Genomic DNA, 14,395 nt, shown 5'->3' with positions numbered 1-14,395 from the left:
TTGAAAACTTCACGAGCTTTCCTCCTGCATTACCCTCGCTACTTGGTACTAGCCTAAAAGGTCAAGTGTGAACAAAAGACAGCTAAATGTAGAAGACACATTGCTGATTGGGGTCTGGGGCCTGCCATATATACATGAACTCGTGGCAATGGCTGCATCTGACATCCCAAAAAGTCTTTCAACAAACTAATCAACACCAGACAAAGCATGTCGCTGACATCTGCTCTCTTAGTCATGAATGTGCTCAAACCAGTTGATAAGACAGAGATGGGACATCACAAACACAATGACAGATTTGTGTGCCAGCATGCAACATGTCATTGACGTCAAGACTCCTGATGTCAGAGGGATTTTTGTGCAATCCAGCATGTCACAAATCAAAGCCAGCATGAAGGCAGGCGGCCAGAATTAGCTCGCCGCAACGTCGCCTTTGATTGGCCATTGATAGGATGTGATCTGCTGCTGGAGCAGAATTAGTCGTACATGGCAATCACGTCTGTTATCACTGGGCAAGTTCATATCATCCGAGAGTCGCAAATCTTTTCACACTACCAGCTTTGTTTTAGGTTTGGTCCAAGCAGTGTGTGTGCCAGGATGCAGCTTGTTGTTTAGCAGCTTCAATTCAACCAGGGCAAGACATGAACATGGTTTGCCTCTATTGACCCTCGGTATGAAACGTTCAGGTTTAACGCCCGTCTCTTAAAAAAAGACCATTCTGATTGGATGGGAGAAAAAAAGTGCGGATACTAAAACGGGGGGCAATATATTCTAATGAGCCTGTAAGAGGAGCAAAATCTGAAGGGCTTGTTGTTGAATCACTCGTTTGCTCAGCAGCCCACCAAACTGACTGGGTTGTCTTACTTCACAGTTTGTGGGTTGATAGACACTCTAGCTACCCAAATATGTGTGTGCACAAGCACTGAACAGGTGAGTTTTTCATGATAGGTCCCCTTCAAGTCTTTCAGTGTCTCTCGAGCGAAAGAATACAAATGTAAAAGGAGAGGAGTAGCCAGGGGCAACAACAAACAAACAAACAAAGGTGGAAATAGAATACGAGGGAGAGGTGTTCAGCAGTAAGGGAGGAAGGATGGATAGACAAAGATGGCAGTGAATGACAATTGAGAGAGAGACGAGTGTAACAGAGGGATAGAGCGATGCATTGGAGCATCAAAGCGCGGCAGGCGTGAAGGACCGCACTCTCAACGGTGTATCAAATAAACTGTGCTTTAGTGAAGCAAAAGACCCAGATGATCCGGGCTCAGCCAGGGGCAGATTCTGTATGAATGCATGCACTGACTCAGCATCTAGACCATATGCCTTTCTTTCATATCGTTAAATCTTTCAGGGTTTCTGACTTCATACAGACATTTGCAATATGTTATGATGTCGGTGTGTTTGCTGTCTTGTTTTATTGTGAAGTCCTCGTCTTGTGTGTCCTCTGTTTTTCTGCACTTCCTCCCCTGTGATTGTCCGTGATTGTCTGTCTGCCCTGTTCCCTGATTGTGTATTCCTTTCACCTGTGCTGCCTTCATTGTTTCCACCTGTTCCTCGTTACCTTCCTGTTGTATTTAAACCCTGTTTGTCTCCTGTCCCCTTGTCGGATTGCATTGTTTCCCCCCCCCCCCCCCCCCCCCCCCCCCGTAAGCTGTCTCGTGAGTAGTCCTGTCTTGTCCCTGCCTTTTGGATTCCTGGTTGTTTTTGTTTGTTCCTCGTCCCGTTTTAAAGCCTGACCTGAGTTTTGTTTTATGGAATACATTTACTTTGAACTATTGCTCCGGCATTTGGGTCCTCTCCTTACCCCACACCTGACACAATATGTGGTTCTCAGTATTGGGAGGGCAGATCTGAAGCGCTCATCTGACTCTGTAGAGAAGTTTGCCGGCTTTGTCTATTTGTTTAAAAGATCAGTCAAAGATTTTAAAAAGAACTGAGCAGAGCTAATAATGTTCAGAAACACAGCTTTGTACCCTCTTTTTGATATGATGATCACTTCCTTCTCCAATTCACTGACTTGGCTCGCAGTGCCGCTGGGTGAGTTTTAGTACGTCGATCTTTCTGAAACCAGAATGTGTGGCCTCGACATGAACGGTGACTGGGCCGAAGCCTTCCTCAGGGGTGACTACATTGATTTGTTTCTGCTATTGAGAAACTCTGCAAATCTAACAACCTGCAGGTCAGCAGAACAGACAGAATCATCTTCCTTCCGATGTACTTGGGGTTGTGAATGTCCAATGAGCGCACATACCACTTTATATGAGCCGTTTTTTGTAAGGGTTGCAATTAAACAAATATGTTCAATATGTATTGGCATTTACTGTCAGATACACAGCATGACTATACACTGCATTGATTGCTGCTGCCTTAGAAATAAGGACGCAATTAGAAAAGGTCAAAGTAATTTTCTCCAAAGTCTCAAATGAATGTGTGGTAAGTGGGGGGTATGGATGACTCCGGAAGATAACATCACACCACAAAGATGAGACTAGGTGGAAGCTGCAGGCGGAGACAGAAAGCATCCATACAAACTTGGGACGACAGGGTGGGAGAGAAAGAGGGCAAGGAGGAGGGCCAGAGCATTCATCCTGTGCACAAAATTAGTTGAAAATAAAATCAATTTGGCCGTCAGCATGGCAAAGCTGGCGTGCCAACATCGCTACCATGGACGTAATTACACAAAAGTGCCCCCCGAGAAAGGGATGCTGAGAGGTGCGGGGGGAAGGGAGACTGATATAGAGGTAGGAGTGTGAAATGGGCGATAGCAAGGTCACTGTCTGGGAGAACGAAGGAGAAGCGGCGGATGCAGTGGAGAGACAGATGGTGACATGTTGAGGAAGAGAGGAATCTGTGAAACAGGGACGAGGGCCTGAGGAGCGATCTGATTTCACACTCCACCACTCTGACTGGGAGCCTAGAAAAACACACACATGCACCTACGGTGTATGATCATAGCATGTGGGTGACTTTGAACACACACATATGCGCGCGTGCACACACAGCAAATGCAAACTTCATAGGGCTTCAGTGCCTCTTTCGGTCCCTTTTTACTCTTCTTCTGCTGCGCTCTTCCTTTGGATTTCGGCTGCCTGGAGGGAACTGGCCAAGCGTATCAAAGGCGTTTGACCACGGTGGCGGCATGAAAGCCTTGCCCCGGACCATAACACCACTGATAATCCGAGCTGTGCCACTGAACTAGCACAGGATGAAACACACCGCTGTCTAGCCCCCACCTCAACCCCTCACTTTCCTCTGTAATTTCAGCTCTACTGTACTACTCTACTGTCACTCTCAGTTCCCTGTGTTGAGGGTTTTCTCCGTGCCTTTCTTTGTAGATACCTTTCTGGCTTAGTCGAGCTGATACAGTCATTAGAGCTTGACCCCAGCTGAACAAGTTCAGCCCATGAAACACATGCCAGGAATAACAACCAGTGTATCAAATTATATATATTTTTTCTGAACTGAACACATTTTCAAATTAGAGGGTCTGGTATTGAGTCTTAGATATGTCACTTTAAGAGAACAAGTGACATAACAGTTTAAGAGCTGGTTTCACAAAAAACTAGGACATCTTATGAGACTTTTTTTCAACCATGTTATGCTAGCATGTCAAGTTATCTTTTTAACACTAGTCATCTCATCCTCATTTCATCTTCTCATGCTTATCTTTTTATTGGGCGATCACCCAATGCAACAGAGTCTTAAATGCTCTGCTCTCCAACCATCTGCTCTGTCTCTCCTTTTCCAGTATTTGGCCTCACAATGCAGATTCCCTTCCACCTCTATTTGTAGCTGTTAACTCTCACCATAGTCTGTTTTTCCCTGTGCTCGGTCTGTACGTTGACTGTAAATCCAGCCCTGTTCTTGATGAGAGAGGATAGTTAAACGCCTTGGGAAGTTTAAGACCCACTAGGGATCCTTCTGATAGCAACCCAAATAATGAAAATGTAATTCTACAGGCATAATTAAGTTAGAGATAGGGCGATTACTGTGCGATCCATTAAAAGTGATGGCAAAAGTAATTACTTATTCAATCAGCGTGGTTTTATGAGGAGATGCAATGGCACCATGTTGCGTCGCCACTATACAAGTCATTACATTTACAAGGGCATAATACTTTAAGCTGTGATTGGTCCTCTTGACAGCTTGTTAAGCTGTGAATTAAAGCCCTGTTGAAAATATAAACATTTTTATGTCAAACTTCAAGATATAAAGTGTTGTATAAGGCAACTGTCCTCTGCAAATCCATCCATTACAACTATGCATCACAGCTATGATATACATCTGAAACGTTGTGTTTGTGATTCACTAGCACTGCAGTGTGTGCAATATCTGTGGATGTGTTTGGTCTGCAGTATGGTTTCGGGGAGAGGAACCAAACACTTGAAAGAGATTCAGCATATTGTCGGTCTGACACCTCCTCCGCTCATATATGGGAGTCACTGTATATCTGCACAGACTGATGATTCAGGTGTCAGAGTCAAAACTGGCTTTAGTCCAGTGGCATATGTGTTCTCAATGTAACTTTGTGATGTTTGTATGATTTAAAAAAATCTAAATTGTACCAATAGTACACTATCAGAGAGCTAAAAGTGATATGTTAAACTCAGCACACACTGGCTGGTGTGGTCAAGTAAGTTTCCACAGCAAGTAACTTGCTAGCATGATGCAGATCGATACAGTACAAAGAACAGAGTATGTACACATGGAACGGGCCTACTGAGAACAGGCCCAGGGGCCCAAAGTGTCAGGGCCAACCTCGGCCTTCACCTACAAAATGTCACTCAAAGTGAGACATGCCAACCAGGAAGCGACTCAAAATTACCACAAAAGAAAAGATTAAAACGAGACACAAAAAGCCGAGAGAGTACACAAAGTGATGAAAAATTGCTGCAGAGAGAACCAAAGAGACTCTCAACGACTATGAAAAGGGGAAAAGGCAACCACACAAAGACACACAATTACTACAAAGCAACTACAAAGAAACGCAAAATGACTGCAAAGAGGAACAGAATGACCTAAAAAGGGAACAAAACTACAAAGAGACACAAACAAATAGAGGGTCAAACCAACCAAAAACAAAAAATAACTAGAAAAAGACCAAAGCAATTTTGTGACACAAATACAAAGATATGCAAAATGACCACAAAGAGACACAAAAGCACAGAGAGATGTGTAATGCCAACAAAGATACAAAACAGGCTAAACAAATATTAAATATGGTCGTGGGGAATTTTGTTTGTCTGTGCCCAGGGGCCCATAGTTCCATAATACACCCACGTGTGCATGTGGTTGCATGTTTGATCATCTACATACAGCATATATATTCACAATCACACAGAGCCACTCACATCTTTGAGGCAGCCCATGAAGTTGTTGCTGACTGGTGATCCGGGCAGGTCCGCCGTATTGGGGCTCCCTCCAATGTAGAAGAAGTCATCAGAACCCAACATGGTGTAGTCCTCCTGGGTGTAACCAGTGGTGGTCAATATACCATCCACTGAGATGGTCACCTGGCATAGGCATGGCCCAAAAGAGACAGGCGGAGAGAAAGAGACAGAGATAGGTAGAAACAGAGGATTCCAAGAGTGGAGAGGAATTAGAAGAATGAGGAAAAACAAGGAAGAAAGTGGATTAAACACCGACAAAAGGTGTGGTTGTCCTCTAAATGGCGTCGTTTGGTTGGTTGCTTTTGGTGCCACTCAGACTGGGGGCTTTCACTCTAGAGTGCAGTTGCTAAGAGAAAAGCAATGGAACGCCGTGCTGTGCTCACCGTGTAATCACTGACTCCTGATTTAATTGAGTAATGGTTAAAGTAACTGCATCCTACTCTGGATTAAGTGCACCTTTTTAAAGACATGTCAAAATCAATATAGCAACCAGTGCAGCATCATGCTTTTACAGGTAAGACTGGGCTTCCCCTGCGTCTGGCATAGTTATTCTGCAATGTTCCTTTGCTGAAACAGCCCTCACTTGAGGTCCTAACAGCAAAAATAAATCCCTTTTTATTTATTTAAGTGCCTCAAGTCTCGTCTTTTGTGCCGCACGTTTGATCCTGAGCAGAGCTGAAAGTGCCAGGTGGAATCAAACACACAGCCGCAAGCCGATGGTGTGAGAAACAGGACTAAATACCAACCCCTACCCAACATATGCATAAAGGATGCATTTGTTTAGGTACCTCCAGGCTTTTCTGTGAAATTGAGATTTATTTAGTTTTTTTTTAAGCTCAAATGGTATTTGGTTGTCTGTCAAATTACATTTTCAGGAGGCTTTTTTTTACATGACCAACTTGATTAAGATGTTTTATCTAAATTACAACCGCATGTGTGGGGACTACTCTTGCACTGATGTAACACAAGACCTTACAAGATGAGGTGAAGCAGCAGCTTGAAATCTAACACTCAACCTAGTCAGTTCTAAGAATACCTGAAGAGCAGAGAAAAGGAAATGTGAGATATGCTCGTATAAAATTAGAATGCAACTCAGTTTCCACCACTCGTTCTTCCAGGAGTTGTCTATAATTTGGCTAATTGTATTATATCACGGCTGTATTTGCTATCAGCAACACAGCTATGCCTCAGCGCAAACATCTTGCCAAATAATGCTGTTTGATTCAGGAGGGATTTTTGCAGTTAGTGACCAATTTATTGTCTAATTATCCTAATAGAGCTGGCCTGGGCAAAAGTGAAGTACTCATGTGTCTGATTTAACATCTGTTACTCTGCATAAATGTGCAAAGCTTAAAAACAGGACTGTAGGGAGCCGAGTAGACAACCATCTGATTTTCATTCCCTTTGCACACACTACCTTCATTTCACTCAACGCCTAATTTATAATTTGGATTTATACAATAAGATTCATCATTTAGCAGTACGCAATGTATGCCCGTTGGATTCTACTCTCCTTTTAATGTAGTTTTGATGTACATCATTTTTCTCTAACAGCAAGCTATGGGCACAGACGCATTATCTTTCTTTTTAAACCCAATACACACAAGATTGATTTAAATGCAAAAACAAACCAAAAAAAAAGCTTGAACTGAATATAAAGTGCGCTAAGCCTTCTAAAGCAGAGCTGAAAAGAAACCTTAGCAACTGCACTCAACAGACCAGTCAGCCCAGTTAAGTTCTCGCCTTCACTTTTTCTTGATCGTTTTTTGTGTGTACTTCCCTTCTAAACAGGGCAACTCATTTTTATGTCTGCTGTTACTACTTGGAGATAAAGAGCGATCGTATTGGCCATGTGTATGTGGCATGAAGAATCTGCGCTTGACAGTGCTGGTGTGTAGGGGTCGTCTTTGAAGATCTTGGATGCGGCTAACAGCGGGGCAACGTCAGTTATCCTATCGTGACGAGAGGGGGTGAAGCGGGGGCAGAGGGAGTGAAACGGGGGAGGGGAAGTTGGGGGTTGTCTCACGAACGCGTGCCATTTAAGACGCTCCAATGGACTTTGACCTATTCTCGAAATAAGGAGGTGGGGTGGAGAGTAAAAGGGTAGGTGTAATCTGTAAAATTTCTGAAATTGAAAGTTTGACTTGAGTGCTGAAGAACAAATCTTATGGCCAGGCAAGATATTTGGATGTGGAAGAATACTTTGTGGAGGGTTGTTGATGGTACACATTCAGTGATGGATGTGCCCATTGGGCTAGCCCATCTAGCTGCCAGACACCTGTGAAGTCCCCAGATAAAACGAGAAAAATAGAGATCAGCAATGTATCGGTCCTGTCCTTCTTTCTCTTGCCATCTCCATCATCCCAGCTTCCACCACTTACATTGTTCATCAAAGCATTTCAAAAGAAAATCCCTGTGGCTATCATAGGGAATTCATTCATTCATTGTTTCTGTGATCAGATGTTGGACATAAGCAACAAGAAAAAAACCCAGGATGCAAAAATAGGCAAATAAATAGTTATTCAAAAATGAACAAGACCTAAACAAATATCCAAGTGTTTGGGTATTTGTTTCTGCGCTGACTTTGTAAATATTCACGAGAACGAGTGAGTCTTTGCTCTCACCAAACTTTAACCTGCGCACTCAACTCATTCAGGGACATTACAAGCACTTGCATCACCGGCCGGAGGAGGGAAACGGGTGATGATATCACAGGTTACTGCAGGAAATACCCCGACGCTCCCGGCCTGGAGGACCTACATTTCGGAGGAAATGCATTCCTAATTCAAAACCGGCGCTGCAAATTACAAACATATTATTATTTAAATGGAGGGGGTAAAATATTACGGATCCACCAGAAATACTGGCTATTTTATCTCCATTGCGCAGCTCGAAAAAATATGTAATTGTGGATATTTCAGGGACAGCAGTGCAATACGTTGGATCCAGGTCGCTGAAAGAAATAGCGGCTGTGCCTGCCGTCCCGTGATTGTGAATGCATTCAGAGTAATTGTAGTGACAGAACCAAATCACTCATTAACGGGAAATGGTGGCATACCACATTATTTACTGTATGAAAACAATCGTAATTTCTTTCGCCGCAAAAAAAGTGTCTTTAACGGACCTGAGCATAAGCAACAATATGGCCTGAAAATAATCGTTGTGATTGTGTGATCAGTTTCCTTATTGAAACACAGCCTGGTGTGATAATATAAGCATGTCAGATGAATACAAAAACATAATTCATTCACACATGTACAGCTTCCTTTTCTGCTCTTTATCCAGTGAGAAATTCACTCTACTGGATTTATTGAAAACCATGAAACCGTCAAAAAATCAAATCTAAAAATCTTGCCTGGATCTACCTTCCATAAGTAGCTAAAACAACACGCCTCTGCTAACAATAGGATTTTCTAAGTAAGACAACACACATTAAGCCCACTTGCTGCATTTATTGGTTTTTACCCAGCTGCTCTTCAAATACTCCTTTAGCCCAGTACACACAGAGACCAAACAGAGCTGGCTGATCTGTGCTGAACTGTGTTCCCCAGCTATCATAGAAAACACAGACTGGAGCTGTTTACAGCTGAATGTACTGTGAAAGGATTGACTGAGCTCTGAATCCAGATCATGGGGAGCATTGCGTTTTGCCCACTCGCATGCCTGCGTGGTCCTGTGGTGGGGGAACGGTCTCTGTTATGATTTCAACCCCCCCATCTATGCAATCAATCTCTTTTGTCAGTGTTCCTCTGAAACCACCGGCTACCTACAGAATATCAAAGCTTTTGTGATGGGGCTTCACATGGTGAACTAGAACATTTCTCATCGTGGAGTCCTGCCGTGTGATCAGCCGAGCGTGTTACTGCCTCATCGACCATATCTGGCCCCAGGACTGCAGGCAACTAAACGCTCCGACAAGTAGATCCCCCTTTCATCAAGTTAACGAAGGTGAACATGATTCCAACAGGGCCTCCACTGAGGCAATACCACCACACATGAAACGATGGGACTAACCTGCATCGACTACGAGCACGTCTTATTCTAGCCACCTTACGTTGTAAATCAATTAATAATGTATAAAACAATAGTTATTTAACTATTTATTCAATTTTTTAACTAACTATTTTTAAATCCTGTTTTCTTCTGCATTATATTTTGATGCTTTTACTGTAGCACTTTGAATCGCCTTGTTGTTGAAATGTGCTATACAAATGAACTTGCCTTGCCTAAACAATGAAAACATACTATTATTTACTCATTATTAAACTTATATTTGTTGTTATATTAACAGTTTATTGTTGCACTCATGAGGTTTTATATACTATAGTGCGTGTTAAAAATTACCAAATGATTTGTAAACCAAAAATAAACCATTTATGTAAACATTAACATTATGAAGCATATATTTGTAACACATTGTTATTGGTAAATAATTGGTTAACATGGTATCAAAGTTAAACTAAACCATTAATAAATAGTGGACTAACATAATGAGAATACAATTGTTATGTCTCTTTAAGACAACAAGTTATAGTATTATTAATTATTAATTAACTTAAGATGAATTTACTATCTATTAACCATATATTAATGAGATGTGTTACTGTTAAAACTAGGACAGCAGACACTACTTCCTGTGTATGAAAGACAAAGGAAGAATATTATATCTTATGCTATAAAAGCTATATTATGTCAGGCCGTCAACACGTACAACTAAAAGTATCTCTGTGTGACTTTCTCACTCTCACCGTGAGCACATTTTCTATTCAAGAATAAAGATTGTGTTCCACCTTCAATTTGTTGAAGCATCCAGTCTTCACTTTCAGTTCTAGTTTCTTTGTCCTCGACCAGGTACGGGCACCTGTCAGTACCTGCATGTATTCAACAGCATCCTCCATGCAGAGAGGAAGCAGCGAGCTTACCTTGGAAAATGAATCACTTACCCTTGCTGGCACTACTTTGATCTTTTGCAGGGAGAAAGATTGTGTCACATTTTGTATAACAGCGGTTGCATAATACAGTTGAAGACTAACATAAGAAACGTATCATCATAGATCACACCCATTTGCTCGGGTCAAAGCCAGAGCTGCAGGAAGGAGGGATGTCCCAACCGGCGGTGGACTTCTGTAGGTGTCTGGCAGCTTGTCAACGTGTATTAGCCGGGAGTGATGTATTATTTCAACACTAAATATTTAGTTTCTAACTGAGCTCCACACCTAGGTTAGTAAATGAGGGAGGTTTGGGGCGAGTGAGGTTTGCCAACATTTGTCAAGGGGATGGGGGAGAGAAAGGGGGAGGAGTTTGTTTTTGCTGTTTGCCGAAAGAGTTAAAAGGGGGGGTGAACAAAATCGGTTAGTATTTTTGTAAGTAAGGGAAAGTCAGACACAAAAATGGTTGTTAGTACAGTTACAACAAAGGTTTGATTCAAACAGTAGATTAGTAGCACTGTTTTAGTAAATTTAGTGAAGTTAGGTGAGGATTCTTTAAAAGTCCTCTGAAATTTGATTGCTCAAACCAGGTCCGAAATGTGGACTGAATGTGTTATTTCATGTGCGAGGGTTTGTTTTAGTTTAGAATAAACAAAATGAATCCAAGGGTGACACACAAGCCATGCACTTAAAATGGAAAGGATGACAGGAAGAATGAGGATTGGATGGGGTGTAAGTGCGTGTGGAGGGGGGGGTTCCATTAGACACAACACAAACAGACCAACTATTAGATGAATACAAAATGAAGAAAAAAACATCTGGCAAGATGCAGCAAAATGGGAAAGTAGTGGGTTGGTGAATGTAATTGCAGGGCACCACGTAACCAGACAAATGGGGAAAGGAGGAGAGCTTCCGATGTTAAAGTTGAGACAAGAATGTAACAGAAAGACCCATCGAGACACCAACACGCGCTGGGCTAGAGCAGCATTTACACCCTGGGAGGATGCCCATGTGAAGACGTTCTAGCCATTAGAGACATGCAGACAGGGTGCAGGGACACGGCCACTGGACACTGTCAGTTTGGAGTAGGAGGAGGGACAGGATGGGATCAATGTCACCAATCACAGATGAAATCAACAAAAATGAGAGGGTTTTTAAAGAAGAGGGAAAACTGAGAGGGGCGAGAGGACGTCACTGTCTTGGTGAATAGAACAACTAGTCTCCCAGTGGTGGGACATGTCTCATCATCACTACCCATGACCTCCACGCTATTGGACATACAAAAACTAAAAAAGAAATCTGTCCTCAATCATGATTATACTCCACTTAAACTTCCGCCACAGGATTTCAGATGCAAGCTCAAAATAGCTTCATCTCTTTTGTCAAATGTGAGACTGAGTGAGTCACTAGATACAGTGGCTTACCGCACACACTCAACAGCCTTGTTTATGATGAATTGGGCAGATTCTCTCCGTGGGGCATCAATCCTCTATTCACCCAGAAAATGAAAGTTTGTCTCCCCTCTTTACTTTTTTCCCTTTTGTTTGGGGTTTCAGAATGATAAGGTGTGAGGTCGTTATTCATTTTAGTAAGTTAATTTTGAAGTTAAAGTTATAGGAGTAAAAAAATTAAAATAAAGTGAAAATAAATAAATAAAACAGCAAGAGGGTGTGGCTAACATGTTTCATGGCCGTATTGATTAAATTAGGACAATTGATATATGTATGTATATATGTTAGCCAGGATATATACATATACATATATTCTCAATCTGTATATTAAAAAAAACAGAAACAAATAAATAAAATAAGATCGGGTAGGGGTGTTCAAGTCTCTTCATGCAAGGGGTTGGGCCGGTAAAGTATAAGAAATATAAGTTAGTGTTAGTGTTAATGAGGGGTCGATCGCACACCGTTCAGATTTTCCAAGGCAGCTCTTTTTATGATCTGCTGCATACAAGGATTAAAAAGTCCAGTGAAAGCAAGTAACACTCATCACAGCTACTAAAACCAGATCCCACCGAGGTCAGAGAGTCTTCAATTTCTACATGTCCGCAATGTCCCCAGTCTGCAGCTTAATAAAAGCGCAATTGTCATTTTATTTTCAATCATGAGCTTTCATCGGTACTCCCGGTCTGATTTGCTGCACCCGAGATCAGGGGACTAATGCCACATTAAAGCACTTTATTAAAAGTGTGCACATGTGCGAGTAAGAGCGGGAGTGTGTTCAGGTGCTGGTCTGGGAACAGCCCCATCTTGATCATAAATCAGCCGACGGCCACTAATGGGATCAAACCCTCATTTGAGGCCTACTTTACAGTGAGGGCTTCGGCCATTAAATCAAGAGTTGTAAATACTCTTCATGACTCCATAAACATCAGGATGGCAAGCCGAGATAACCGGTCACTATATAACAGGCTGAGCAGGTCCAACTGGGTCCAACGTGGCAAGATGAGTGAAATCCCTCACATGTTGTTAAAAATAATGAAGAAATTAATGAAGGAACTGATTTTGGGGTTTTTGTTTTACTTGCTCTCACTGGACTTGCTCTAGTAAGCCACTTGCATGCTTGAGAAATCTGCGGTGTACGTTCACTTCATAGGGTTCTTCTAAGGAAAAGGAATCAGGAGGAAACAGGGATTAACGAAAATACCAAAAGGTACCTATTCAAACTTTACTCAATTGAGAAGATATCTTGCATCATGATTCTTTATTTCTTCATAAGGATAGTGTTTGAAGTAAAAAAAATAAAATAAGAAAATAAAATAAAAAAAGCAACAAATAAAATCTTAAAATCTATTTTTTTTTAAATTTCTATATCTTTTTGGGCAGACCTCTTTGGATGAACACGGTAATTATTTTCAGGAAGGGGGTGGGGACTGGATGGCAATAAAAAGCAAGTACATATATATAGAGAGAGGGCTAAAAGAAAAACAGAGAGGTGGTTTTTCAGCTACCTTGGAATTGATGGCGGATTGTACTTTCAGTAAAGCAAACAGAATAGAAAGAGGTAACGGAAAACCCAGGGCAAACCAAAGTATAAGACAATTAGAATGATATCTACCATATAATGCAGTTTGTTTACCATAGCGTGTCCAATGCCTGCGTGCTTCAGGAGAAAACAGGGGGAGGAGAAAGAAAAAATAAATAATGACAAACCTTAAACTCAAGAAAACACACCTCAACCCCAAAAAAGTGGCAAAGAAAAAAAAGAAAAATTGCCTTTTGCAAATTCAGATTCTCCTTTCAATAACAAAAAATAATCTAATGTTAAAATATATATATATAAAAAAAAAAATATATATATATATATATATATAATGTCCCTATTGTTCATATAGTAAAACATCCAAATAAAGAAATAAAGAAAGCAATTGTATAATTATTTTTGTTTTAAAAGGGTCATCTACAAAAATAAAACAAACGGAATAAAAGGATAACAATACATTTGTTAGTATGTCAGTCGCAAGTTAAGTAGAGAAAACAACAGATGGTTCACATTCCGTGAATGACACAGTGTTAGTCGTTGAAATCATAAAAGGTAAGGGAAAAAAGATTCACCAATGAAAAGAATCAAATTGGAAGAATTCTGGAGCTTGTTGTTAGTAAAAGAGACAAGAGTTAGCAAATCAACTTCCAGAGAGGGGATTTGGCTCGTTGTGATGGGGATGTTGGTTTTGAGTGGGGAAGGGAGTGAGGGAAAAGTACATCAAGTGTTCACTCGGACAGCCTAATCTGGTCAGTGGGCTCGGCTGGCAGTGGGATGCAGTCCGTTTGAAAATGGCGTCCTTTAGTACTGGGCGAGGCCAATCGTGTCTTGATGACTTGAAAAGGTGCACATCTCTAAGCATAATGTCCCCAAGTAGTCATTAAGGGGGCTAATGTGATATATGAAGGAAAAAATCAAAAAATAAATTATTGCATTGTAAAAATGGACAATTGTGGTAAAAACGACATTACATTTCCATTGCTGTGAAATCATCGGAGGCATTGAGGGAAACATAATTGATTTAGCATATTGGTCAGAATGAGAGGAGAGGATAGAGAAGAGCAGAGAGAAAGACAGAGGGATCTCACTGAGGGT

At 41.4% G+C, this 14,395-nt stretch overlaps 1 protein-coding gene across 6 annotated transcripts in view; it reads right to left on the bottom strand.

Moving 5' to 3' along the window:
* The window catches only part of nrxn2b (neurexin 2b), a gene marked incomplete at both ends in the record, with an annotated part of 555,176 nt that overhangs the window by 339,047 nt on the left and 201,734 nt on the right, over positions 1–14,395 (bottom strand). For 4 of the 6 annotated variants that reach the window (XM_079216106.1, XM_079216105.1, XM_079216107.1 and 1 more), the window contains one exon: positions 5,346–5,507. In XM_079216106.1, the coding sequence (XP_079072232.1) occupies positions 5,346–5,507 (162 nt within the window). Of the gene's footprint in view, positions 1–5,345; positions 5,508–13,396; positions 13,421–14,395 lie in introns of all 6 variants that reach the window. The other 2 variants (XM_079216104.1, XM_079216103.1) reach the window with 1 other exon arrangement.

The sequence above is a fragment of the Taurulus bubalis genome (genome assembly GCF_910589615.1).
Source record: "Taurulus bubalis genome assembly, chromosome: 3".
Lineage (NCBI taxonomy): Eukaryota > Metazoa > Chordata > Actinopteri > Perciformes > Cottidae > Taurulus > Taurulus bubalis.
Note: the sequence above shows the minus strand (reverse complement) of the source record. Positions and strands in the feature narration are given on the sequence as shown.